The sequence below is a fragment of the Pterocles gutturalis genome, unplaced genomic scaffold, assembly GCF_000699245.1.
Source record: "Pterocles gutturalis isolate BGI_N339 unplaced genomic scaffold, ASM69924v1 scaffold18681, whole genome shotgun sequence".
NCBI lineage: Eukaryota > Metazoa > Chordata > Aves > Pterocliformes > Pteroclidae > Pterocles > Pterocles gutturalis.
The window spans coordinates 57,672-76,680 of NW_010103430.1; the positions used below are offsets into that span (position 1 = coordinate 57,672).

The following is a 19,009-nucleotide window of genomic DNA, read 5'->3' on the forward strand; positions in this document are numbered from 1 at the left end:
CTTATCAGCCATTAGAGTGAGTACAAGATTCTAACAGCAGCAGAGAATACAAAGTCATAGAGACCACTCCTCAGCTCCTCTGTAACTGACACATTGAAACCTATCACTACATTCTCAAGAAATACAGCATAAAAAGACTGTATCTTGCACTTTTTTAGTTGGCTAAGAGTTGCCTTACAATCACGAGTGACAGACACTTTTGTTAACAGTACAGTATTTTATTTTTCTTAAGGAAAGAAAACTCCTTGAGGAAAGAATAAGCGACCTAACAACAAATCTTGCAGAAGAAGAAGAAAAAGCAAAAAATCTTACAAAGCTGAAAAACAAGCATGAATCTATGATTTCCGAACTCGAAGGTAACATGAACAAAAGTGGTTTATAATAGGGCTTTTTGGCCTTGGCACACAACCAAAAAAACAAACAGAATCTGGAGAGAAATTCTGAAAAATGTGTGGGGTATTTTCCAAATTTCTTATGCAGAAACCATTGGGTACATGAGAGTCACCAAAACCCCAAGGTACATAAACCATAGATACCTATTTTTTTTTTTTTACATACAAAAGAGCAGAGGAAGAAAATTGGGGAAAAAAAATCATGTTTCTTCTGGAGAAAGATAAATAAATGATTCTTTGAGGTGGCTAAAAATAAGTGATGACAGTAAAGTATTGCATGTTGCTTCAGAAACACAATGACTTGTAGTTAAATGTATGGCCTCACTAGGTACTAGAACTTTTTTTTTTTCCTAAATTCAAGATCAGATTAAGGACTCCTTGCACTAACACACGCCCATGACCAAAATCCTTACTTTTTCAGTGCGACTGAAGAAAGAAGAGAAGAACAGACAAGAACTGGAGAAAATTAAGAGGAAGTTGGATGGGGAGGCAAGTGATCTACATGAGCAAATTGCAGAGCTCCAGGCACAAATTGCTGACCTGAAGGCACAACTAGCCAAGAAGGAGGAAGAGCTGCAGGCTGCCCTAGCCAGGTATTCACTCTTGAATCTGCACACAGGTTGAAAATCCAGGCTAGAACACGTCTCTACCCAGACACTTAGATGCTGCAGCCATGAGTCTCATTTCTCAGTTACATCCTCCCTTCATGCTTTCCCTATTTTCCAAATTTTCTTTTGCAGAAAATAATCACGCTATTCTTTGCCTCTAGACGCCTTATCTTGCCTCCAGTTATCAATGGCATTGGCAATGCTGTCAAGAATTAAATGCAACAACATACTTCAGAGGCAAAAGGCAGAAAGTACTTAAGAGTCTGACCTTGAGCCATTCCAGAGTCTCAGTGGATTTTCTGTATAAATTTAAGAGGGACAACACTCAACCAAAACTTTTGCTGAAGTAGCTGATCAGCATATCCTGGCATTGAGTCCTGATAAAGTACAGCTGCAAGATCCCTTTTGCATCAGTCTCCCCACTTTCTTTGGTATTTTCTTACACAGAACCTATAAACCTTTAATTTCTGTATACTGATTTCCTCAAAGTGAAATTATTTTTATAGATTATATATTTTACATATATATTTTTTTTAAAAATATATGAAATTAAATACTCTTTTCAGGCTTGAGGATGAAACTAGTCAGAAGAACAATGCCCTCAAGAAGATTCGTGAATTGGAATCTCACATCTCTGATCTCCAGGAAGACTTGGAGTCTGAGAGAGCTGCAAGAAACAAAGCAGAAAAACAGAAGCGAGACCTAGGTGAAGAGCTAGAGGCTCTTAAGACAGAGCTTGAGGATACCTTGGATACCACAGCCACCCAGCAAGAGCTCAGGTATGGAGATACAGAACATGGGCCAAAAATAAATGTCACCAAGCTCAGTACAATACTGTCTAGTAACTGTGCAGTAACTGAGCAGTAGTGCTATTTTCCAGTGACTGGAACACTCTTATCTGCTGTTGCTCCACCTATGTGTGTTACCTTCCAGAGCAAAGCGTGAACAGGAGGTCACAGTGCTGAAGAGAGCTCTGGAGGAGGAGACTCGAACTCATGAAGCCCAGGTCCAGGAGATGAGGCAAAAGCACACTCAAGCTGTGGAAGAGCTAACAGAGCAGCTGGAGCAATTTAAACGGGTAAACAGAAATCCATCATATTGAAAACTATCCACGAGATAACATGGCTTCCTTTTATAGATCATCTTCTTTACTTCATGCTTGTAGGCTAAAGCAAACTTGGATAAGACCAAACAGACACTGGAGAAGGACAACGCCGATCTGGCTAATGAAGTCAGGAGCCTGAATCAGGCCAAACAAGATGTGGAGCACAAAAAGAAGAAGCTGGAAGTACAGCTGCAAGAGTTACAGTCCAAATACACCGATGGAGAGCGTGTTCGGACAGAACTCAATGAAAAAGTTCATAAGTTACAGGTAGGAAGGAGTTTGACCTTTTACTGTGACACCTTGGTCTTGAGAAGACAAGTTTATTCTGTTCTGTGAGGGTATATCTGGAGCAATCCTGGCTCTGTCGACTTCAGCCGAAATGCTCATTTTTTTTTGTCATCTGCAGGGTTTCTACCTTGAACTCCTGCCTCAGTTATCACACAATTAAACAATTACAACTACTCTGTCTCATGAAAGTGAGAGCTTTTAGTCTCACTGTCCCTCTGTAGACGTTGCAGTCTGTAATGCCACCACTGGTTCAGTGACTGTGCTGCATGTTTTACAGAGTTTCTTTCTGTTCATTCATTTTGAGGTGGCAGGGAACATTGATAGGAATGTGGCTTCTGGAAATGGATTAGATCGCTATTAAACACCTATGGTGCTCAGAAAAAATGGCAACAAAATGAGAATGCTCACTTATCTGTGATTTAGTGTCTAATAAGAAATAACTAAAGATTGTTTAAAATGGTTCTTTGGCAGATGTTCAATGTCCAGCAATACTAGTCAAGCTTATTGTTACAACTTTGTTCATAGCAGCAGTAAGCTTTTCTTTATTAAGTTAGTGGATAAATAAGGCAATATAACAAAATGCATCAACTTCTGTCAGACTTGGGAAGAGGAAGGAAAATAAACAAAAATCCCATTCTCCTTTGCAATTCATTGAAAAAAGAGTATACTAGTATTGCCTTATCAATATGACTAGGTTTTGATATATAGTCATAAAATACTAAGGTAAACTAGACAAAAATGGCATTAGACCTTGGGGGTCTGTGGTTAATACACAGGCCAAAAAGATGGTATGCAGAGTTTGTGTGTAGGATTTAGTTTCACAGGACTTAAATCCCCCATATTGTCCAGAAAAATTATGGCAAAAATGGTGAATTACAGTTAAGCTAGAAACACTGTTGGTGCTTGAGGTGAACCAGAAGCATAGGAGCACATTAAGATCCTGTTCAAAGTTAAGATTTCAATCTAGAGCAAAATAAAGTTTGGAGAAAGATTTTGAAATTGTGCAAAATAACTGAGTTTATTCACTGTGGTGTCTCATAGGTTGAGGTTGAAAACGTTACTGGTTTGCTCAATGAAGCAGAAAGCAAGACAATCAAATTGACCAAAGATGTTGCAACCTTAGGATCTCAGCTACAAGATACACAGGTAAACTTTCATCCACTAACAGCTCACCTACGATATTTATAAAATGCACTATAAGAAGACCTAAGCTAATGACTGTATTGTCGATTGATGCGGTGACTGTAGGAGCTGCTTCAGGAAGAAACACGACAAAAGCTAAATGTGTCTACCAAGCTTCGTCAGTTAGAGGATGAGAAGAACAGCTTGCAAGAGCAGCTGGATGAAGAAGTAGAAGCAAAACAAAATCTGGAGAGACATATTTCAACACTGACAATACAGGTATCAGTGACATAGCTAAATCACTAGCTCCGTCACCAAGAGTTTTGTCAGTAATTCCCGGGGTTTCAGATCTGTAGAACTATCCTGGCATAGCACATGGACCTTCAGGGAACTAGTGTTGTTAGCCCAGATGGTATCAGTGAAGCTCCACAATGGAGCCAGCAGTCTCCCTTTTCTTCAAATTGTGATGCAAGGTAGCTCCCAAGACAGTCTTGCAGACTAGGTCCGTATGTGCATACTAGGTCTGTGGTCTACCTCATTTTATGAGGGCTGGGTGATGGGTAACTTGTCACTAGCTTCACATGGGCCAAATCAGATAAGATTTCTGGGTCTTGGTTGTCTCCCAGCCATCTTCTCTGCCAGGCTTTGTTGTCACTGCTATAAAGATTTGTCCTCTGAATTCAAATTTCAGCTCTCTGACTCTAAGAAGAAGCTACAGGAATTTACCAGCACAGTAGAAGTCATGGAAGAAGGCAAAAAGAAACTTCAGAAGGAAATTGAAAGTCTCACACAACAGTTTGAGGAAAAGGCTGCTTCTTACGACAAACTGGAAAAAACCAAGAACAGACTCCAGCAGGAGCTGGATGACCTGGTGGTGGACTTAGACAACCAGCGTCAGCTGGTCTCCAACCTGGAGAAGAAACAGAAGAAGTTTGATCAGGTACGGATTTAAGATTCTTCCTTGCTGTGTTATCCCCAAACTTCTGTGGAACTCACAGAGATTCCACTAAGTTAGTGAAAAATAAGTCAGGGACAAAAAATAAACTAAGATTTAATTACACATACACTGGTTATTTTTGTATTTATATACATTTACCAAAAAGCAGAGAGTTTTCTCCATCATTACCAGCCGACAAGACAGTTGCAATAGAAAAACCCAGTTACTGACTTCCTGTATTAACATTACCTTTTTACAGATGCTGGCTGAAGAGAAAAATATCTCTTCAAAATATGCAGATGAAAGGGACAGAGCAGAAGCTGAAGCTAGAGAAAAAGAAACAAAGGCTTTGTCATTGGCCCGAGCACTTGAAGAGGCATTGGAAGCCAAAGAAGAACTGGAGAGAACAAACAAACTGTTGAAAGCTGAAATGGAAGATCTTGTTAGCTCTAAAGATGATGTTGGCAAGAATGTAAGTTTTGGGCTTAGAACAATTTCTACAACAATAACTTAAAATAGCAGCTAACAAATAGATCATTGTTTTCAGGGTGTGAAATTCTCTGTAGCACACAAGGTCAGATATTTCATACCAAATTCAAAGGTTATTCCATTTGAGCCCAAATTTTCAAGAGACTTAGTGAAGTAACTCTAAGCCATCTTTATTTTTAACACGACTTCAAGCATGGAGAAGGTTTTAACTGATTTCTAAGACTGAAAAATACATTCTAAATAACTGACTATTAAGCAGCTTTGAAGTTGTAAACTCTGTAAATCTGATTTTGTTAGTTATATTTGTCTTTGCTACCAGCCTAAGATTTACTTGTATAGCTGCAGAAATTTCCACTGATGCATTGCCAAACAGTTCTTTCATTACAGTGACATGATAATATTACTTCTAATACTAAATAAATTCAATTGTGATACGTGACTAGACTAAAAATGAAAGTTTGGGATAAAAAGAATCTCAGGTTATTTTAAGACAGATTTGCAAGTGTACAAAAATGTTAATTTACCATTTTCAGTGCAAATTAGTTCATTCATTGTCCACAGCTGGCATTTGCAAATATGGCCTATACTGCAGGTAGACTGTGTTTAACTAGAATTATTTTTATTTCTTATAACAAGTCTATTAAATTCTCATTGCTTGAAAGGTCCACGAATTGGAGAAATCTAAACGGACCCTTGAGCAGCAAGTAGAAGAGATGAAGACACAATTAGAAGAGCTAGAGGATGAGCTACAGGCTGCTGAAGATGCCAAACTCAGGTTGGAGGTCAACATGCAGGCCATGAAAGTCCAGTTTGAAAGAGATTTACAAGCCAGAGATGAACAGAATGAGGAAAAGAGAAGACAACTCCTTAAACAGGTACCATTCCCTCTTATTGACTTTGTAAATACCTAACCAAGCCATCTGAAACTCCCCAGCCTCATGCCATTATTAAAGCACCTTACTATAACAAAAAAAAAAAACCATTATATTGCCTTGTGCTTGGCAAATAATTTTTTTAAAGTAGGTTATTCTACTAAAAAAAGGCACAAAGCTGCCTAACAGTTTTTTTCCTGTTTCAGTAGCAGGTGCACAACTGCCAACAGATGTGCAAATTTAACACTACAACCAATCTAGTATAAAACATATGTATTGTTATTTCTGGCACAGTCAGAAGAACCTTCCCTATATTCTCTGTGCAAGTGAAAATTGACAACTTCTAATATATCTGCCTTCTTGAGGTACACTGAATGGATACAAAAGCATTGGAACTGAAAACAGACAGGACACAGCCTATTTGTATACTAATGTTGTGACAGCAAGGACAACTGCTGTAGTCAGCATCTTGTAATATACATATTTCCATAATTACAGAACACAAATTGCTGATTCTTTTCAAGAATCTTTAATTTTTGGACAAAATGTATACATTATTCAGACACACACACACAGAGTGTTTAAGAGTACTCAAGGACTTTCCTAAATTTAAATTGTTTTCTTTAATTATCAGCTCCATGAACATGAAACTGAACTGGAAGATGAGCGGAAGCAACGTGGCCTGGCAGCTGCAGCCAGGAAGAAGCTAGAGATTGATGTAAAAGACCTAGAAAGCCAAGTTGATTCTGCTAATAAAGCTCGGGAAGAAGCCATCAAACAACTTCGCAAATTACAGGTATGTAATCCCACAAATATAGTTTTTTCTCACTGCTGTCTTTTGTACAGCCACAATATGAAAGTTAGGTGACATCTGTGAACTTGATGCCTGTTACAGAAGATTGGTTAGAGGGGAAGTTTTAACTAGACTTCCAAATTCAAGTATCTGTACTGTAATGCTCAGTTTGAATTATAATGGAAAACTTCACATGGCAACCCATTAAAATCTTAAATTACATCATTGCAGACAGCTTCCAAAATTCTCTGGCCAACACTCATCTGCTATTGACTTAACCCACATGAAGGAAAACATTAGATGCCCAAGTAGAGAAAGGGCTATGGGATAAAATCTGTTACAGGGCTTCAACCCTTGACTCAAAAGCATAAAAGACTGTTCAGAAATCATGTTGGCTCTGAATTAGCATTTTCCTGTTTATACTGTAAGTCTCCATATCAACTGTTCTGTCATATGCTGACAGCAAAACAACAAAAAGGGATGTATCAGAAAGATGAAGACTGCACATGTACTCAAATATTCAGATGAAATAAGAACAATAGGCATTACAAAAGCCACAGTGTGCAAGTGGAGGCATTGCTCTTCTTGGAGTGGCATTTCAGAGCTTACTAACATGTGCTGGCTAATGTCTCCAGAAAATATAATTAAAGCAGGCATGACAACTATGTAAATGTGCATGTGTTCTATTCTGTTTGAATTTCTTTCTACTGAAATTGTAACAAAGCTAGACAAAAATAAATCTCTGTTACTCTTTTCAACAAGGCTCAGATGAAGGACTACCAACGAGAGCTGGATGATGCACGGGCTGCCAGAGAAGAAATATTTGCTACAGCCAGAGAAAATGAGAAGAAAGCAAAGGGCTTGGAAGCAGAACTCATCCAGCTTCAAGAGGTAAAGGGTGAAACTTTGAGCAGTATGAAGCAGACTACACATGACCTTCAATAGCAAAACAGAACCGCAGTGAAATAATGTAATAGCTATCAGGGATGGAAAGCTGTAAGCAGCAATTGTAACTTCCGCATGCTCCGTGCACTCCACTAAATTTCTTGGATCTACCTCTGAGTACAGCCAGATTAAGCTCAGAAAATCACCTTTGGAGGAAGGCACAGTTCAGTAGTCTCAAAGGGAAAGGAACTGTATGATCCAACACAAATTGTTTTCAATAGCTATCAATTCCTGAAGTCTTGTTAGTGCTATCATTCCTACATGTATTAAATGGCAATCTTGTGATTAAAATCAATAAAACAGAAACCAGCTGACAGCTGGCTAAAGTATATTTCATTGTACTTCTGTAGGATTTATGATACGACAAGACTTTATTCCATTAACAAGACAACCCATCTTATACCACTTTTAGAAAGTTTACAGTCCTGTGTATCATGCTATAACTGTTTGTCTGAACACTTACTTGCTCATTTCTTTACTATGCTGCCTCTTCCTTTTCTCCTAGGACCTGGCTGCTGCAGAGAGAGCTCGCAAACAAGCAGATCTGGAAAAAGAAGAGATGGCAGAGGAACTTGCAAGCGCTACTTCTGGAAGGTAGGAATAGACTAGATTACCGTCAAGACTGTAGACATGCTGCTGAACGTTCCATGGCTGCCAAGAGAAGTTATGTTCCTCTCCCAACAGCCATCTGGTCTTGACAACACAACATGCACACACACAGCTAGTTCCACTGAAATATCTAGTTCTCTTTTCTTTACAAATTATTGTCAGTTCATAATAGTTTCACACACGTTCTCAACCGGTCGGAGCCATAACCACACGCTCATTAAATTTAAACTTACAGGACAAGCCTTCAGGACGAGAAGCGGCGCCTGGAGGCAAGAATTGCCCAACTGGAGGAAGAGCTAGAAGAGGAGCAAACCAACATAGAGACAATGGGTGATCGCATGAGGAAAGCAGTACAGCAGGTAGAGTTCATTTCACCATGTGTCACTTTGTTTGTATTGCAGCCAAAGCTGGTTCTGAATAAGTATTTGGAGAATTACCACCCCAAATAGACACTTGTCATTTCTCTGAAAACATGCAACACTCTTGACAGCATCCGTTCTCATCCTTGCAGGCAGAGCAGCTGAACAACGAGCTGGCAACAGAGCGCTCAACTGCACAGAAGAACGAAAATGCTCGGCAGCAACTGGAGAGGCAGAACAAAGAGCTGAGGAGTAAGCTACAGGAGATGGAAGGAGCTGTGAAGTCCAAATTCAAAACTACAATTGCTGCTCTGGAGGCCAAAATTGCTTCTCTTGAAGAGCAATTGGAACAGGAAGCCAGGTACTGGTCTCCCAGAGGGCACAGCTGTCCATTTATTGTTCCAGTTAATGACATAGAAAGTAAACAAAGGCATATGGGATTATGTCATCAGGCTCTCAATGCCATTAAGGCTTAGTAAAGTCTCTCCCTCCCTTAACATTTCTTAGACATATGGCCAGTAACTGGAGCTGTTACAGGTTCTGAGTAAGAGCCCTGTTAATGATGAAAAGTTCCCCTGCATTTTAGACTAACTGCCCAATGACCCTGCTGGGTTAATTGCCATAACACATTGTGCCATTTGCAGGATTATTTCTTGAGGAAATCACCTTGTGTTTTACAACAGATCTCCTGGAGCAACTCTAGCATACAGCAAAGACATGTATTTGTTTTGATCATAAGAACATGACCTTTATGTTTTGCTTAGAATTTGTCTGTGAGTCAATTTGTCAGTCAGGCCCTTAACATGTGGGTCTATGGTGCCAGTTTCATGAGCTACATGCCTGAGGCAGGTGGAGACTATAGACCTCCCACATCACCAAATGTTGCACTGTCGCTTGCAGAGAGAAGCAGGCAGCAGCCAAGACGTTGCGCCAGAAGGACAAGAAGCTGAAGGATGCATTGCTGCAGGTGGAGGATGAGAGAAAGCAAGCGGAGCAGTACAAAGAACAGGTATCAGACCGTGTCATGAGGGTCTTAGTCTGGGGCACAGGTTTTCCTAAGAAAGGTTTTACCCTAAGAAAGGAAGATTCCACATTCTAACTCAAAGAAGTATCCCTCTAGAAAGCAGACTGTCTGCTTGGATCCTATGCTGGGACAGCTATACAGCCCTTTGCTAAGACAGAACAATATAATTCTTCTTCCATGTTTAGTGAAGTGCCAAGGCTCTAGTCCTTGTCAATCAGCCAGATGCAGCAGTCTCACTGCACCACGATATATAGGACTGCGCACAACATCCTTAGTGGTATATAAATGGAGATGATGAACACATTTTGTTTTAAAATTTTAGCTTTACCTAAAGCAGACAAACTTGCAAGCCAGAAAAGCAGAAGTAGGACAGTGCAGCAAAAGAAACAACAAGGTAGTGGCTGAATACAGGATCTATCAGCAAAATGAACTCCTACAAAGCAAAGTTGTTTTTACATTTTTTAAATTTTAAGCTTCTGCCTTTGATTCAGGCCATGTTTCAGTAAAACTCTCCGGAGAAGTATGAGGTTAAAATGAGGAATGTAAAGATATTAGAACTGTTTTGAATTAAAGCATTACTCAAAAATTTCCCTTTAGGCCGAGAAGGGCAACACACGACTCAAGCAACTGAAGAGGCAGCTGGAGGAGGCTGAGGAGGAGTCTCAGCGTATCAACGCAAACCGCAGGAAGCTGCAGAGAGAGCTGGATGAAGCTACTGAGAGTAACGAAGCCCTGGGCCGTGAGGTTGCAGCACTGAAGAGCAAGCTCAGGTAGAGTGTCCTTGTTCGGGATAGCCATTCCCCCTCATTGACAGACTTGAAATGCAGAACTAGAGAAGCGGAAAAAAATCTATTTGAGTAAAGAACAGACACTGACAATGCTGCAAAGTTACTCATTCTTTTTAGTAGCTTGGCAGATAAAAAAAAAGGCCAAAGTCATAAGGTGAAGTAAACTTCACAGACTGCAGCAGTCTCAGCATTTCAGCTATGAGATGAACAACTATGATAACATGGCACAGACCTTACTTTCTTTCTAATCAAAACTCCTGTTGGCTTAAATAGGAATGAATTAGGCTTGGCTGCTTTTGAAAACACCCCTTATACAATGGCTGTATCTATCTGGACAGAAGCAGTCACAAAAGGGTAGAAATGCTTGTGCTTTTCACACTTTCACACATGCAACTCACACATAATGATCATAAGCAGTCCTAAGCAATGTGACAGGCAGCAAAAGGCAAAGCACGTTATGCAACTCTTATCCAAAAGTCTCTTTGGACTTCACTACAAAGGGATTCAGTGTCATCAGAACAAGGAAAAGATCAAAACATCCCTTTGCATTTTGTTGTTAAAACTGACGGTGAAAAATATAAAGCTGTGATCAATCAGCTACATACCTGAGTCCTCCTGCACTCATTGGGTTTGAAAACATCAGCTCCCTGAAATAAAGAGGCTGACTTGAATTATAAGGAAATTGCTCTATCTGCATCATCACACTGTAAACTTTGCATTCTACCTAAAACCAACAGTATGTCAGGTGAAAGTAAAGCACCTGCCTTGTTGTGTTCCTGAAGTGGTTTGCCAGTGTGTTTACCAGTAACATGCCTGAACCTTCAGATGTGGATTTACTTCAAAACAAAGTTAGTGATGGAGCAGCCTTTTCCATTAGCACCATCTCGGGTGTGCATGCTCCTGGCTGCTTTACAAAGGAGTGGCTGCATCCAGCCCTTTTTTACATAGAATAGCATAAGGGTCATTTTTCTTTTCTCTAAATGTAATGTAATTGGCTGTAATATACTTTGTTTGATTATTTAAAAGTAATCTACCTACCTCTGATCATGACCATGTGCTTAGTGTAACTGCCTGGGACTCTCTATCTCTGTTTCAGAGGGACACAGGAACCTTCGCATGACTAAGCAGGTACCATGCCTTCAACTTTGCAGCTAGCTTGTGTTGCACAAATTTCCATTTTCTTTGGCCCAAGTAAAAATTATGTGAGGTTTCTGCAAACTGTGAAGGCTTGGATATCTTGTAATTAATCTGTTTTATCAAAAGAAACAAATATTACAATAATCTAGCTACCATCAGCTGTTCATCAGTGATGCAACTTTTTTACAAGTAGGTTATGTACTGATGTAGACTTAACAATGTTGCATTCTCACAAGCTCTACCAAAAGAGTACTTAATAAAGTACTCTGAATTTTTCTGCATGAAAACGGTCTTTTTTGCACTTCATTTTTGTGCACAGTCACAAAGATTAAAATTTTTCAAGTCAAATACACCATTGATTAGGAAAATTGATTAAAAGGACTAATGACTACAAAGTGTCACAGCATGTCACTAGAATTTCACAGCATTTCTTACACATACTGTAATGTGGACTCTAAGGTAAGACCCATCTAACTCACCTGAGATTTGGGAAGATCTTACTTGCATGTGATTTATCACACTCACATCACACAATCACAGACAAAAGAGAAAATCGTGCTTTTCAGTACATAGCACTCTGTGCCTGCATTGCTTACAAAGAGCTATTACTTAGGCTTTTAGAGGTGTTTTGCAGACATTATGTTGCTTGCCTACTGTTATTAAACATAAAGCATGGACAAAGAAATTGATATTGACACTGTAACCTAGCACAACACTATATTATATTTTATCACATTCTCTAGAAATAGGAATAATACCTGCTGCTGCAAAAACTAAAGAGCTACTGCCTTGTAATATTTGTATATCTTCTATTTTACATGTGCTGGATTGGCCTGTGAATGCACAAATATTTAAAGATTATGTCTTGTCCTTGCATGTGCCTTTTAGTCAGCCTAATATTTCCAGTCAGACTCTTATTCAAGCACTACTCCAGTAGAACTTGTTCAAAGGTAGATTAAATAAAAAGATGCTGAGCAAACACTAATGCTTAAGGCTTGTCTCAACTATACACATTATTCTCAAGGTACTAATGCAAATGACCACAAATATTATCAAACCCATAAACCTGTTTAAGAAGAACTGATATAAACAAAAAGAGTTTATCCACAGGGACAATACCATTTTAAAGAAGTATGAAGTTTATGCATATTGCAACAGTTTATGTTAACAAGTGATTAGTGTGTGAGAGAAAGCTCACTTCTTTGTAGCCAAAACTGTGCTGCACAATTTGGTCAGACTCGTGCCGTTACTCCCCACCAGTGCTGTGTTCTTTTATTCACTTCAGTGAATTACTGCAGCATAGACAGTTACCTTACAAATGACTCGTAACTGAGTCCAGATACCAGGAGTCCAAGGGGGTAAAGAGCTCTTCCTGGTGAAGACTCGGATCTTCATTGACAAGAATTAATGAATTTACTGACCTAACTAGAACCTTCTTGTTGAACAAAGAAATAACAAATATCTGCTGTCATAAAATAGGAGGCACTGCTGTTAGACTCTGTCAAGCACATGGCCAGGGTAGACATGACAAACCCTTGTGTTCAATACGTGCCATCAGCACTAGAACAACGTGGGATAACTAACAGCAGATCTTAAATGAAGCTTTATTATCCAGCTAATACTGAAGTTTAATGGAAGAACTGTAGAAAACAGACTACATGTCACATTTCCACCTTGGAAACACAGTTTTGTGCCTCTGAAATAAGTTAGTTCAGCCAATGTTCCTACCCGCCTCCCTTGTATGGAAGACTGAACTTTGGACTTAAATAGTGGCTTCAGGAAGAACACCGGCTTAGTCTTTTGCAAGGACAAGACAAGCCTTTAAATATTTATGCGTGATTGCTGCATCCAAAAGTGCAGAGCTGGATGTATTTAACAGCAAATTAGCAATTCTGACACAACATTCAGGAATCATGAATTTCTTTTATTGCTTATGTCTGTGGTCTCAAGCCTTTACAAAGGTTTGCTTAATGAGGGGCAAGTGAGAGGCCATGTTACAAAACTTAAATGTTTTGTAGCACAGTAGCAACGGAGGCCAAGAAGAGACATCTTCTGTCTCACTTGCTCACACCTCCCCAGAAAATCAACCTTGAGGACCAAAGCGTCCCTGCCTTGGGCCGTGGCTATGAAATATAGGAGGATGGGAGGGAGATGGGAGAGGAAAGGGGGGTAAGATGGGAAAAAAAGCATTTTCTGTAAGCTCTTCTGCAAGATCTTTTCACTGTTAAGTGTCAGGACCTGTGTTACAACACAGTTCCAAAGCAGTGATGGTCTCCTCTCTCCTTTGGGAAAGAGATCAGAGCTACTCACAACCTAGAATACCATAATGTCAAAGCACCTGCAAAGGCTGCATTGGTAGAACACCGCAGAGAGGGACGGTGAGCTCAAAAACGCCTGCTGACATCTGCAGCACTGCTCCCGTCCAAGGTCTCATGGGCCTTCAGTGGCTGGTGGGCTTATTCAGACTGCAGGTCAGAAACTCAGCACAAGCTCTCTCTCTTCTTGCTCTTCTAAAGGGAGAGGAAGGACGCTCCCCTGCTGCTGTGGGTACAAGCAGCCCCCTTTCCCATTCCTTCCCAGCACAACCAGTTGCAGTCCCCATAGGGGAAAACAGTGAAATGAAGAGCAGGGGGGCTTAGGGGAAGATGACATTATTTAGATGAGCACAAGAACAGAAACCCCATCACAGTTCCAAGCAACTGGAAGTCTCAACCTGTCCACAGATTACTCTTATATGCTACAGAACAGAAAGCTGTGTTAGAAGCAAACAGCTCTCAGCTGTTCTGCATTTAAAAACATCAGCCCCACAGGTCCTGTTACAAAACTCTGTGCTTATTTGTGAGGACTGCAAATGACCTAATACCTGATATTTTTTTTTTCATCTTACTGCAGGAGGGGAAATGAGCCAACATCTTTTGCCCCACCCCGTAGATCTGGAGGCAGAAGAGTAATTGAGAATGCAACAGAAGGAGGTGATGAAGAAATGGATGCAAGAGATGGAGATTTCAATGGAACAAAAGCCAGTGAATAAACACGCTTTTAAAATTGCACTGCAAAGGGAGGGAGGGCAATATTATAGCACTGTGTAAGTCTACTCTTAGTGTCAAGGTCACATACACCCACTCCTCTGACAATGATAAAAGCACAACTGCCTTGTCTCCAATGTATAGATTGACGTTCAGAGTACTCCAAAACTTATTTTATGATGAAGTGTATTTGAAAAGGTGGGCGTTTAACACTCAGAGTAATTCACTTTGAGAATATTCCAGAAAGTGAGCTCTAGTAGCTCAGATGATTTAAATCCCAGTGAACTATAGTTTACACAGGATTTGTGAGACCGTTGCAGGAAAAAAAAAAAGGCATTGGTCAGTTAATCTTTTCTTAAACTTTCATTTTGTCTTGAGTATTCGATTAATATAGGGTTTTTTCCTGGTTACTACACCCCTGATGCACCATTCACAATGTGGAAGTGCCTTTTTAATCACTTACTGAAAACTAAAATATCATTTGTTCAAATTAAGTCAACTGTTACAGTTTTATATGCACCATGGATGTGCTTACACACTAATAAAAGGCTATAAAAAGTACTCCAGTATTCTTGTGTACAGGTGTCTGTTGGGTGCAATACAGCATGCTCGAAGCGAATGGGGGATGCAATAGAGCTTCTTTACAGCTCAGAGACTTCTTAGAAAAGGTCATCTGTAATCATTAGAACAAACCCATTTTTCTCCTAAGCAACTGCTTTTGAAGTAATAAAAAAAAGTTTGTACACTGATTTGAATGTAAAATGACATGAGGTACTTGGGACAGGTTTGGTTACCCCATGGACATGTGGTGGTAACTGAGGTGCCCCAGGATGTACCCAGGGGCTGACAGACATGATACAGGACCTGCAGGAGACTTGCAGCATTAGGCTGCAACTGGAATGCAACTGAATGCACTCTTGAAGTCTGCATGTATAGGGATATTTCCAACTAAAGCCTCTAACGCAGGCTGAAAACAAAAACAGCAGCCCACACAGAATGCAGTGATCCAAGCCAAGCCATTCTGCATTAAGGGATCAGCACACAGTTACTTTTATTTTTGGAGCACTCCCAACAGGACCACAGCCAGCTCCTGGGAACTACCAGGACCTACCACAAATCCATGCAGCTCTAGTACTTTCAGATAGCAGCTAGCTTTGTGGTCACACTGGGGCAGCAGAGTGCCATGCACAGCAAAGCCAGGTGTAGAATTACTCTAAATCGAGTGCAAAGAGCTTACTCTTACGTCTCAGACTGTACAGCAAGTGAACCTTAAGCAGTGTGACTACAGGGAGAGCAAGTCACACAAAAACATCCACCTTGACAGCTAATGCAATTATCTCCTAAATCTAAGCATTGCTCCAGAAGGCACAGAGATCATGAACTGGAAATTCAGAGTAGGCACCATGTAGCCAGCAGAATCAAAGCCCAAAGAATTCCCTCTGCTCATGAAAGAGTACAAGATGAGTTTCAATAAGAAACCATTTAGAATGATTAAGATGACAAGATGCAGAAGAAGGGGGTTAGGAGCTATCAGAGAAGACCTTTCAATTGCTTGATCAGCCACATAGCCCAGCTCTGTAAAGATGCTCATGAGCTGACAGTTAAACACACAGCTTGTGAGCCTGCTTGTGTGGGAACAAGGAGACCAAGGAAGTCAGACTTCATATAAATGGTCTCAAGCACCAACACTTGGAGCAGAAACAGCAAACTGATCATGAAGACCTTCTAAAAGGAATTCGTCCAGAAAATTCACATGCATAATGGTAGAGGTTGGTCTGATGGTTAGAGCACTGCCCTATCACTTGAGAAACTCACATTCTAGCCCCTGTTCTGCAAAGCTTGTGGTAAAATAGGGAGACAGTTTCTTTAGTAACACCACAGAAAACATCCTTCTGCAACAGTGGCCAAACTAAAGTCCCTCTCTGTACCATTACAGAGGTGACTGTTCTGGACTAAATTATTTTGTCAATTCTCAGTAGCATATCCACTCCTAGTCTGTCTGATTATATCTGTAGCCACATTAATAACATATCTGTAAAATATACAATACTAGCCTGGCCATGATTTTCTAACTTTCTCTCTTATCTCAATGCTGTGTCTCAATCTGACTGCAAGCCAACTTGCTCACCAAGCAGGCAAATTCTGTCAAGATAAGGAGAATGCAACTTGTCTTGACTGATCCCTCCAGGCTACACAGTCCACTGAACTGTAGTCCCTGCATCAGCACAACTAACAAAGTAGCCCATGCACTTCTGCTCCTCAAAAAAAAAACACCCTGTGTGAGAGGAGAGGACAAAAATCATGTTAAAACAGACAGAGTTCAAGATTTTAAGAGAGAGCAATGCCAATACTAAACACTGGAAATCCCACAGGCATCTTTAGCTATGGCAGTATTTACATTCCTTAGGGTAGGAAACCATGAGAAGAGAGGTAAGAAAATCTTTGCATATGATTCAGCAAAACAAACAATGTCTCTTTCAGCTTTGCTGATCAGAAACAGATGAGAAACAGGTAGCAAACATCTGTGCATAAACCAGTGACAACTTGCAAAATAACTCAAAATGAATCAACAACTAGCGTTCAAAATAAGCTTTATTCTGCTCCCCAGTTAAGCCAACTTTGTAGATGGCCTGAATAATGACAACAACCTGTGGTTATCTCCTGTTCCAGAGAAATAGATGCATTAGTGGCTGTTCTCACAGCATTTTCAAAAAACCAAAAAAAACAAAAAAAACCCCCACAAACAAAAAAAAAACAACAAAAAACCCCACCCAAACCCATTTATGCATTCTTTTGTCAAGTAAGCTCTCCTCACCCCACAAAAAAACAAAAATTGTTTCGTCATTATTATTTTTGCAAGTACAGGCTTCCGTAAGGTACATTAATAATGTGAGTAAACCTACCCCATTTAAAAACCAAACCAAAATGCAGCAATATTCTTTAGGGGATAAAAACTGATTTAAAAATAATTCTCTACTCATATACACTTGTCTAGCATAAAGGACTTTTCAGATTAAAAAACACATTTCTAAATTAGTAACAGCTAAAAGAATATATTCTCAAATAAAAAAAAAACCAAGACAAAATTCACTAATACCCAAGGCACATTGATAAAGGGAGGTTTGGAAAGCAGTAAAACCCACCACTGAGCTGTTAGAGCTAGGAATTTAGTCAAGTCTCTTGCTTCCTACAACAGCCAGGCTTTACGGGCCACAACATGGCAAAAAAAGATGTCTACAAGCTAAGCCAGTCCAAAGTCTCCTACCTTGCCGTTAGCTCTGGGATCTCCTGAGTATTCTAAGCACTAGGCATCTTCACCTTTAACCACTGACCTGTTCTTAATGGCAAATCATTGCTTACAGAACCATCTTACCACTACAGAGGCAGGTTTTTGTGTAGCAAGATTCTGACCAGCAAACATCCCACAAAGCAGCTTCCCCACAGAAAAACACCTTTCCCCACATAAAAACACTTCCCTAATTCGGGTGACTGCAGCACACAACACCTGTGACAGAAAGCCGGCACCACCAGAATTTAGGTCAGAACACCATGGTGCTCTATTAGCACCAAAAGCCAAAGCCTGAGGAGCTGCCTAGGCAATACTGTCTCTGTTGCAGGTAGAGGGACAATGGCTTTGACTGGCAGTGTCAAAAGAATTGTCAAGGAGCTATTTACCGCAACTGATGTAGGAAGCAATTCCAAGTTCTGCACTGCTGGGCACTACCCACAGAACTCAGCCGAGAGGCCAGACTGGGCAAGGCTACAGGAGGCCATTGCCAACTGCAGCTTCTTGTTCAGCTCTCACCTACCCAGAGACTGCTGCCTGATTGCTCATTGATATTCTCTTTAAAAATAAAGTTTAAAATACATTTTTTTTTCCTTTTACAAAGCCGGACAGGCTTTTCATAGCAGCATTTTGACAACACTTTGAGAGGGATGGCTCACTGATCCTGGAGTATTTGAAGGTCGTGTTCCAAACTCCAGTCGTTTCACTAACCTGCAAATACAAAATAGAAGTTAGTGCATTTTTTGCTCAGTTTTACCATCTCCAGAGTAACTGATCTCTTCCAGAGTATACCACCACTCAGCTTGAGAAATCAACAGATAAAAGAATATCACTCTGAACGCTAAGTGAGCCTATTACTTACCTGGGCTGACTTTGCACTGTAACACGGGGATCCATTTCCCTCTGAGAAGTGAGAAGCTATCTTTTACAGGTGTTGGAATTTCAGTTCTAGCATTACAGCAGTGGATGTGCAATCAGCTGCATGATATGAAAATGTACAGCCCTTGAGGCTTTCTCTAGCAGCTTTCATGAGGTTTCTCCCCAGGCTGAGATAGCAAGTACAATGTTGAGCACTCCTTCCACACAACTTCAGGCACTGGGTAACGAGACAAACCAGTATTCCCAGCACAAGGGTCTAGCTGAATAATTAAGTCTGGAACAAACTGTACTATAGGCACTTATTTTACAGAGAATCTAAAGAATGTGCAGTACAAGATTGGCAGGATTTA

General features: G+C 40.2%; 1 protein-coding gene across 1 annotated transcript in view; it reads left to right on the top strand.

Moving 5' to 3' along the window:
- Nucleotides 1–15,052, top strand: part of MYH11 (myosin, heavy chain 11, smooth muscle) — a 61,376-nt gene extending 46,324 nt beyond the window's left edge. Inside the window, 18 exon segments of the mRNA XM_010086722.1 lie at nt 233–356; nt 814–985; nt 1,567–1,779; nt 1,934–2,078; nt 2,166–2,372; nt 3,435–3,539; nt 3,642–3,794; nt 4,207–4,455; nt 4,712–4,924; nt 5,604–5,816; nt 6,448–6,609; nt 7,369–7,497; nt 8,057–8,145; nt 8,396–8,519; nt 8,672–8,880; nt 9,420–9,528; nt 10,141–10,313; nt 14,361–15,052. Of these exon segments, the coding sequence (XP_010085024.1) occupies nt 233–356; nt 814–985; nt 1,567–1,779; nt 1,934–2,078; nt 2,166–2,372; nt 3,435–3,539; nt 3,642–3,794; nt 4,207–4,455; nt 4,712–4,924; nt 5,604–5,816; nt 6,448–6,609; nt 7,369–7,497; nt 8,057–8,145; nt 8,396–8,519; nt 8,672–8,880; nt 9,420–9,528; nt 10,141–10,313; nt 14,361–14,499 (2,928 nt within the window). The 3' untranslated portion in view covers nt 14,500–15,052.
- The last annotated feature ends 3,957 nt before the right edge of the window (nt 15,053–19,009 follow it).